General features: G+C 44.9%; 1 protein-coding gene across 1 annotated transcript in view; it reads left to right on the plus strand.

Annotated features, from left to right (window-relative positions):
- The window catches only part of LOC143289664 (5-hydroxytryptamine receptor 3A-like), a 22,788-nt gene extending 14,275 nt beyond the window's left edge, over window positions 1-8,513 (plus strand). The window contains exons 6-8 of the mRNA XM_076598712.1: window positions 1,299-1,455; window positions 4,984-5,152; window positions 8,041-8,513. Of these exons, the coding sequence (XP_076454827.1) occupies window positions 1,299-1,455; window positions 4,984-5,152; window positions 8,041-8,513 (799 nt within the window). The remainder of the gene's footprint in view (window positions 1-1,298; window positions 1,456-4,983; window positions 5,153-8,040) is intronic.
- Window positions 8,514-10,000: the final 1,487 nt, after the last annotated feature.

Genomic DNA, 10,000 nt, shown 5'->3' on the forward strand with positions numbered 1-10,000 from the left:
ACATGGGTCCTCTACCACGCCTGTGCATAAATGCGGTGAAAGAGTTAAAGATTACTTGGGGTGCCGAACACTCATTGAAAACCTTCGGTCACTGATCATTAGTTTATCGGTGCTGTCTGGAACTCACTGCCTGCTGACGTGCGAAAGGCCTCTTCCGTGGACTCTTTCAGGTCCCAGCTAAAAACTTATCATTTTTTTCTTGCATTTGAGTAACAGTTTAGTCTAATTTGGGTCCAGTTTGCTGGTATATAAGAGATTTACTACTTTTCCAGTGTTGTGTGTGTATGTGTGGGTGGAGGTGGTGTGTGTGTGTGAGTGTGTGTGTTGTTGTTGTTGTTGTTGTTGTTGCTGTTGCGAGAATGGTGACTGTTTCTTCGTGGTTGATTTTTTTTCTTATGATTGTTGCTTCTCTTCTGTAAGAAGTTATTTGAAGAGCGCCACGACTGATTGTTTGATATTTTAATTTTCTTGAGAATTTGCGTTAAGCGCCGTGAGTCTCTCTTTGAGGGAACAGCGCTTTAGAAGAGCACTTCATTATGCACACACACACACACACACACACACACACACACACACATATATATATATATATATATAACAATAGAAAAAAAGGAAAACAACAGAACAGTTTCTCACATGCCCGACCGGTTTCGACCACTGGTCTTCATCAAGGGCGTTTACTGGTATGTCAAAATGCAACACACACACCAACAAAGAAAACAAAAAGGTTAACAAAGCTCATGAAAAAACTCATGTAAAAACTGCATCCAGGGCATGCAGCATGAAAAGAACAGTGTGAAGTGTTGCTTGGGGAATAGGAAGAGAGGCTGGTGAGTAAAGTAGTCAGAGAGGACGAGAGAGAGGTATATATTATATATATATAAGAATGTTAACACTTTGGTTTTGATGCACACATTATGATACTTCCAGTTGTATTTTTTAATTTTTTTATTATTATTATTTTGTTTTCTGGAATCCTCCATGTCCCAACAAAAGCTACAGGCAAATGAAATGTGTGTGTGTGTGTGTTTGTGTGTGTGTGTGTGTGTGTGTGTGTGTGTGTGTGTGTGTGTGTGTGTGTGTGTGTGTGTGTGTGTGTGTGTGAGTGTGTGTGTGTGTGTGTGTGTGTGTGTGTGTGTCTGTGTGTGTGTGTGGGGGGGGTGTATTTGTGCATGCGTGCGTGCGTGCTTCGTGCGCGTGCGCGCGCGCGCGCGTGTGTGTGTGAAGTAGTAGCAGTAGTGTAGTAGTAGTCGTAGAATTGTGTAATATACGTAATAATTATATGTGGATAATTCCAGGGTTTTTAACTGGACATATTATTCCGCCAACGGAGAATGGGATCTTCTGGATTACTGGACAAGCTCTAGCAGTTTCTTCGACGGTGACAACCCTTACACACGATCCAACATTCACTTAACCTACAGAAGGAAATGGCAATTCTACAGCCAGAATCTGGTAAGCTGTCTGCCCTGTCCCCGTCTCATCACTGGTATAACACTGAAACTTAAATCGCGCCTGTCTTCAGTCAGATTCCACACTCTGAGCGCTTTATACACACACACACACACACACACACACACACACACACACACACACACACACACACACACACACACACACACACACACACACACACACACACACTTTCCTATGTCATTCCGCAGCTCCCACAACACCGCACCCTCATCAAAAGAAGGAATAGAATTCACACAGTTTTTGTTTGCTTGTTTGTTTGTTTGTTTTTGTTTTGTTTTTCTTTTCTTTTTTTTCTTCTTTTTTTTCTTTTTTTTTTTGCTGCCTCATCATCTGCGCTGTTTCAGTGGTATTACTCCCACGCCGCTCATTTAGATTCCCCCATACACGGCCGAACCCGGGTTTGTTCGTTGCAGTTCCAGCGTCGGCAGTCCACAGGGAACTATCGATGTTAGGTCGCCAGGAGACCACACACCAGAGGAGACAATGCGCTACTGCTGAGTCACTTCGGTGGTGTTTAGTGGTACCTGTTCTGATTTGACGTACTTAGGACACCACCTACTAAGCCCCCTACTAACGACAATAATGGCTTAGTTGCGGAGCCAGACTGAGTGAGCATCCCTCCCAGAGTGGAGACCGCCACCACCTCCCCCAAACAACAGCCCCCCATGAATCTGCCGACACTGAAGATATCGACAGGACTCACCCCAAGCACGGAAGTGGAGGGGAGGGGTGTCGAAACTTATGTCACCATGGGAGCAGGGCATGAAAGGCCACAGACTTTGAGACTTTTTATTTTATTTTTTTTTTTTTATTGATGACGATGAAGGAGGAGGAGGATGACGATGACGATGTTGCTATGGAGGTCCATGGTATGGGACTGCGTGATAATGATATACTCTACGCTTCCTGTCATAATGATATCCCGGCGTTAACCAGGCCCGAGATATACAGACACTTGCAGTGTTGGTCAGGTAATTAGAGCAACACACCAAAAGACGCATCCGTGAAGTGGATGATACTCGACTGTGTGGTCCCAGTCTCCCCATTTAAGCCCATAGCACATTCAGCTCTGGGTAGGAGCCGGCCACGAGCCGAAAAACCCACCTTCGCTGGGATTCGAACCCGCGTCCTCCCAGCCGTCAGCCCGCGACGCTAACCACTTCGCCACGGCAGCTGGTGAGAATTCACACGGTTGATCTGGAGTGTTTTTTCTCCAAACAAGTTTCTCAGTTTTTGGCTGACTGTCCTGGATATTGGTTTATGATTTGACGGGCGCAATAGCCGAGTGGTCAAAGCGTTGGACTTTCAATCTGATAGTCTCTGGTTCGAATCTCGGTAACGGCGACTGGTGGGTAAAGGATGGAAATTTTCCCGATCACCCAGTTCAATATATGTGCAGACCTGAAATTAATAAATAATGAGACCAGGAGATCAAGTGATTAACAAATAGAAAAAGAGTGCTAACTCTCTCCATTACACAAGGTACACAACTTCAAGTCAATGCTGCTCACGCTACCGATTCAGCAAGCACACAGGTAAATAAAAGGTACATTGGAACAAGCCCAGACATTTCCTCAAAACAGGAAGTGCCAGGCCTGTCCTTATACCGATCATTTGACATGTGCACACAGCAGCAATGACAGAAGAAATGAGCAAACACAGATAAGCTTTTATTCAAGACTGGCATAGCTTCTTTAATCCTGAACAAGGCACACAGAAATACAGAACAAACACATGGTTGCCTCGGTGGTTTTTCGACTTGAAATTAATAAAACAATGAGGCCAGGAGATCAAAATGATTAACAAATAGAAAAAGAGTGGTAACTCTCTCCATTCACAAGGTACACAACTTCAAGTCAGTGCTGCTTACGCTACCGATTCAGCTTGCACACAGGTAAATAAAGGGTACAATGGAACAAACCCAGACACTTCCTAAAAAAAAAACAGGAAGTGCCAGGCCTGTCCTTATATCGATTATTTGACATGTGCACACAGCAGCAATGACAGAAGAAATGAGCAAACACAGATAAGCTTTTGTCAAATGATCGGTATAAGGAAAAACCCGGCATTTCCTTCTTTTTTTTTCTTTTTTTTTGAGGAAGTGTCTGGGTTTTGTTCCAATGTACCTTTGAGAGTTGTAGCCCACGAACGAAGAAAAAGGAGTTTTATGATTTGAAACATCACTTGTTTTTTTTTGGTTTTTTTTTTGTTTTTTTGTTGTTTTTTTTTGTCAGTCAGTTTGTTTCGGCGGTGAAGTGGTCAAGGATGGTGACGGCTCGTCGTTAATTCCCGCAGTCAAATAACAGAATGCTTGTTGAGGCCAGAGAAGAATCGTGCTCACATCTCTCTCTCTCTCTCTCTCTCTCACGCGCCCGCGCGCGTGGTGTCGTGCAATTTTTGTATCCAATTTTAGTATGTATATATATATATATATATATATATATATATATATATATCCCTCTCTCTCTCTCTCTCTCTCTCTTTCCTTCATGACATGATGATGTTTGTACCATGATTATGTAAATGCACATGTTCATTATGTAGATGTGCATGTTTAAATGTGAATGTGAATGTCATGTCTTTATTTCTTCATCTCTTTGCTACTTTGAGGATGTTTTGATTCATATTCAATTTCCATTTGCCCTGAGGGCTGGATGAAAAAAAGCACATGTATGCTTATTCCACTTCCCTCAATAAAAAACTTCGTTCGTTCGTTCGTTCGTTCTCTCTCTCTCTCTCTCTCTGACACCCCCAAACTCTCTTAACATTGTTCTCTGTTCTTGTTGCTAAAACGTCCAGCCGACTGCATGCACAGGGCCATATCAGGACTGTCAAACCATACAAATGCTCAACCGCGTCAACACTAAACTGTCACATCTACAAAACAACAAAAACCACGAAGACAAACTCACAAAACAGTTCATATTCCAATCATTTAGCTCCTTTGGGCGAATAAGACTACGCCAAACTGAGAACGCCAGCCATTCCGATTAATTTGTCATCCTCAGATTACAAAAAAAAAATCGTAAAAAGGAAAAAACAACAACAGTACTTCAAAGCTATACCAAAAATTCATGAAAAAGGCCATATAGGCAAATAACGATGCAGAATGGGCAGCTAGTACCCATCCCAGTGCTTACATCACACTACCTAATCGCCAGAGCAAAACAGCACAGATAGTCCATCACAGACTGCGGAAAAGAGGGAAAAAAAGTGTCAAGGCTTGCTTGAAAAAAGAAAGAGGAATGGAATGGGAAGTCAGACTCTTCACAGATGCAGACACAGACAGACAGACACACAGACACACAGACACACACACACACACACACACACACACACACACACACACACACACACACACACTCACTCACTCACTCACTCACTTACACTCACTCACTGTCAGTTATCCATGTGTTGTTGTTGTTGTTGTTGTTGTTGTTGTTGTTATAGGTTTTCCTTTTTCTTTTTTCTTTTTTCTTTTTTTAATTATCGTGATGATGCTTTCAGATTCTGCCCATCGTTCTGACGTCCATCTTGACGTGCTCTGGGTTCATCGTGCCGGTGGACAGTGGGGAGAAGATAGGGTACGCACTGACCGTGCTTTTGTCCTACGTGGTGTTTTTGACCTCGGTCACAGACAACCTCCCGTCTGTCTCCAGTGATACATCCATTCTGCGTGAGTTGTGGTTTGTTGTCCAGTGATACATCCATTCTGCGTGAGTTGTTGTTTGTTGTCCAGTGATACATCCATTCTGCGTGAGTTGTGGTTTGTTGTCCAGTGATACATCCATTCTGCGTGAGTTGTGGTTTGTTGTCCAGTGATACATCCATTCTGCGTGAGTTGTTGTTTGTTGTCCAGTGATACATCCATTCTGCGTGAGTTGTTGTTTCTTGTCCAGTGATACATCCATTCTGCGTGAGTTGTGGTTTGTTGTCCAGTGATACATCCATTCTGCGTGAGTTGTTGTTTGTTGTCCAGTGATACATCCATTCTGCGTGAGTTGTGGTTTGTTGTCCATTGATACATCCATTCTGCGTGAGTTGTTGTTTCTTGTCCAGTGATACATCCATTCTGCGTGAGTTGTGGTTTGTTGTCCAGTGACGCTTCCATTCTGCGTGAGTTGTTGTTTGTTGTCCAGCGACACCTCCATTCTGCGTGAGTTGTTATTTGTTGTCCAGTGACGCTTCCATTCTGCGTGAGTTGTTGTTTGTTGTCCAGCGACGCTTCCATTCTGCGTGAGTTGTTGTTCGTTGTCCAGTGATACATCCATTCTGCGTGAGTTGTTGTTCGTTGTCCAGTGATACATCCATTCTGCGTGAGTTGTTGTTCGTTGTCCAGTGATACATCCATTCTGCGTGAGTTGTTGTTCGTTGTCCAGTGATACATCCATTCTGCGTGAGTTGTGGTTTGTTGTCCATTGATACATCCATTCTGCGTGAGTTGTGGTTTGTTGTCCAGTGACGTTTCCATTCTGCGTGAGTTGTTGTTTCTTGTCCAGTGATACATTCATTCTGCGTGAGTTGTTGTTTGTTGTCCAGTGATACATTCATTCTGCGTGAGTTGTTGTTTGTTGTCCAGTGATACATCCATTCTGCGTGAGTTGTGGTTTGTTGTCCATTGATACATCCATTCTGCGTGAGTTGTTGTTTGTTGTCCAGTGATACATCCATTCTGCGTGAGTTGTGGTTTGTTGTCCAGTGATACATCCATTCTGCGTGAGTTGTTATTTGTTGTCCAGTGACGCTTCCATTCTGCGTGAGTTGTTATTTGTTGTCCAGTGATACATCCATTCTGCGTGAGTTGTTGTTTGTTGTCCAGTGATACATCCATTCTGCGTGAGTTGTGGTTTGTTGTCCAGTGATACATCCATTCTGCGTGAGTTGTTATTTGTTGTCCAGTGACGCTTCCATTCTCCGTGAGTTGTGGTTTGTTGTCCAGTGATACATCCATTCTGCGTGAGTTGTTATTTGTTGTCCAGTGACGCTTCCATTCTGCGTGAGTTGTTGTTTGTTGTCCAGTGATACATCCATTCTGCGTGAGTTGTGGTTTGTTGTCCAGTGATACATCCATTCTGCGTGAGTTGTTATTTGTTGTCCAGTGACGCTTCCATTCTGCGTGAGTTGTTGTTTGTTGTCCAGCGACACCTCCATTCTGCGTGAGTTGTTGTTTGTTGTCCAGTGATACATCCATTCTGCGTGAGTTGTTGTATGTTGTCCAGTGATACATTCATTCTGCGTGAGTTGTTGTTTGTTGTCCAGTGATACATCCATTCTGCGTGAGTTGTTGTTTGTTGTCCAGTGATACATCCATTCTGCGTGAGTTGTTGTTTGTTGTCCAGTGATACATCCATTCTGCGTGAGTTGTTGTTTGTTGTCCAGTGATACATCCATTCTGCGTGAGTTGTTGTTTGTTGTCCAGTGATACATTCATTCTGCGTGAGTTGTTGTTTGTTGTCCAGTGATACATTCATTCTGCGTGTGTTGTTGTTTGTTGTCCAGTGATACATTCATTCTGCGTGAGTTGTTGTTTGTTGTCCAGTGATACATTCATTCTGCGTGAGTTGTTGTTTGTTGTCCAGTGACGCTTCCATTCTGCGTGAGTTGTTGTTTCTTGTCCATTGATACATCCATTCTGCGTGAGTTGTGGTTTGTTGTCCAGTGATACATCCATTCTGCGTGAGTTGTTGTTTGTTGTCCAGTGACGCTTCCATTCTGCGTGAGTTGTTGTTTCTTGTCCATTGATACATCCATTCTGCGTGAGTTGTTATTTGTTATCCAGTGACACAACCATTCTGCGTTAGATATTGTTTGTTATCCAGTGATACATCCATTCTGCGTGAGTTGTTGTATGTTGTCCAGTGATACATTCATTCTGCGTGAGTTGTTGTTTGTTATCCAGTGATACATCCATTCTGCGTGAGTTGTTGTTTGTTGTCCAGTGACGCTTCCATTCTGCGTGAGTTGTTGTTTGTTGTCCAGTGATACATCCATTCTGTGTGAGTTGTAGTTTGTTGTCCAGTGATACATCCATTCTGCGTGAGTTGTTGTTTATTATCCAGTGACACAATCATTCTGCGTTAGATATTGTTTGCTGTCCAGTGATGCGTCCATTCTGCGTCAGTTGTTGTATGTTGTCCAGTGATGCATTCATTCTGCGTGAGTTGTTGTTTGTTGTCCAGTGATACATCCATTCTGCGTGAGTTGTTGTTTGTTGTCCAGTGATACATCCAGTCTGCTGGTCAGGCATCTGCAGATGTGGTGTAGCGTATATAGATTTGTTCGAACTCAGTGACGCCTCCTTGAGTTTACTTTCAGTTAAGTATGTTCCTAAACATATGGAGTCACCCGTGAAGTTACGAACATTCTTAACTGTAAGCAAAACTCAGCAGCTGCACAAAGTCCGCGCGCTCACGCAGTTCAGTTCAGTTCAGTTCAGTTCAGTTCAGTTACTCAAAGAAGGAGTCGCTGCGTTCGGACAAGTCCATATACGCTACACCACATCAGCGCTCAGTCATGCAACATCGGCACCACCAACCCTGGAGTTGTGTGTGTTTTTTTTTACAGAGGTGTACCTGGCTATCGTCCTCTGCCTCAGCGTGTTGGCCACCATTCTCACCTGCTGGGTGGTCCTCGTTCACTTCCGCGACCCCAGCAGCCCTGTGTCACCAACCATGCGTGTCCTCGTCAGGCGTGTCCTCGTTCCGCTCAGAGACGTCACGCGCTGCACGCGGCGGAAAACGCGGCGCTCCAAGGTGTCCCACCTGGGGAAGCCGTCCCCCGGGAAAGACGCTGATTTGGAGCTGAATGACTGCAGCGCGCGCCGCCGCGACGACGATGATGATGATGGTGATGATGACTGCGTGAGGAAGCCTCCCCGGCCTATGGCGCCCGAGTCGGACCGGAAGGAAGAAGAAGAAGCGATGCCTTCATGGCCGGAAATAGCGGCCCTGTTTGATAACTTCTTCTTTATGATGTACATGGTCATCAAGCCCCTGCTGACCATCATTGTTCTGTCTGTCATATACGATGGCTATTAGTGTGAGTCTGCGACCCTTTCAAATAAACCTATAAAAAAAAATTTTTTTAAAAAGAGTGGTAATCGTGCGGGCGCATACATCGGACACTTATGCACATAGACTCTATCTCTCGCTCTCCTTCACACACACACACACACACACACACACACACACACACACATACAGATAAATCTGATAAATCTCCCAGTAACTATATTCAGAGAAGTTTTATTGGTCGACTCAACATCAGTCTTACATGCATTAGAATCGTTTGATATAAAGATTCCGACTGAGCATTTCGTTGACGCTTGAGATGTTCCAGTACCTGCCCAGGACGAAGCGAGCTGCTCGACGCTGTACGGCTTCCAGCCTGTCAGAGTTCTTCTTGGTGACGGGGTCCCAGACGGATGAGCCGTACTCCAGCAAGGGGCGTACAAAGGTTTTATACGCTCTTCCTTTGTTGTTGATGGAGCTGATCTTCAGGTTCCGTCTGAGGATGCCCAGGGTTCAGTTAGCTTTGCAGCAGATATTGTTGATGTGGTCGTCCCAGTTCAGTTCTCTCTGGATCGTAATGCCCAGGTATTTGGCTGATGAGACGGTGTCCAGGGTGTGGCCATGCAGGTCGTATGAGTGATGGAGGGGGTTCCTGCTCCTTGTGGCCCAGAGACTGGAGAGTATAGCACTTTGCAGGATGAAACTCCATGTCCCAGCTCTTCTCCCAGTCTGCTTGGCGCTGGAGGTCATGTTCACGGTAACTGGTCCTGATTATTGCCGATGGAGATCATCCTGTATACTGCTGTATCATCTGCAAAGAGCGTTGCCAGTGAGGTCAGTTTCACTGGAAGGTCATTAATATCTGCTCGGAACAAGCATGGTCCTAGCACAGACCCTGAGGTACTCCAGAGCTCAAGCTGATGTAAAAGACGTGGCTCCATCCACTACCACTGCTTGGCGCCGGCTGCTGAGAAAGCTGGAGATCCATGCTTTGGTGGTACCCTGGATGCCGTACTGCTAAAGCTTGTGGAATAGCAAGGAGTGGTTGACACGGTCAAACGCCTTTGAGAAGTCCATTGAGGACATCGGTCTGCTTGTCTCCCTCCATGTTGGTTAGCAGTTCGTCTGTGAATTCCAGGAGCTGTGTCTAGCAGGACCTTCCACTCCGGAAGCCGTGTTGGAAATCGTTCAAGATGCTGTGGGCCTCAAGGTATTTCATCATGCCACTGGTAATGATGTGCTCCAGTAGCTTTCTTAACACACTGGTAAGGGAGACTGGCTGGTAGTTAGAGGGGTCGTACTGTTCCCCTTTTTTGAAGATTGGAGTGACATATGCTGTTCGCCAGTCTTCTGGAACCATGCCTGTGGAAAGGGATGACTGGAACAGTGTAAAGCCAGGTGTCAGTTCGGCAGTGAGCTCCTTCAGCACCCTAGGGCGTATTCCGTCTGGACGACAGGCCTTGTGAGGGTTGAGGTTCTTTAACAGGGCTAGCACTCCACTTTCAGTAACTGTT

This window comes from Babylonia areolata, chromosome 14 (assembly GCF_041734735.1).
Source record: "Babylonia areolata isolate BAREFJ2019XMU chromosome 14, ASM4173473v1, whole genome shotgun sequence".
Taxonomy (NCBI): Eukaryota; Metazoa; Mollusca; class Gastropoda; order Neogastropoda; family Buccinidae; genus Babylonia; species Babylonia areolata.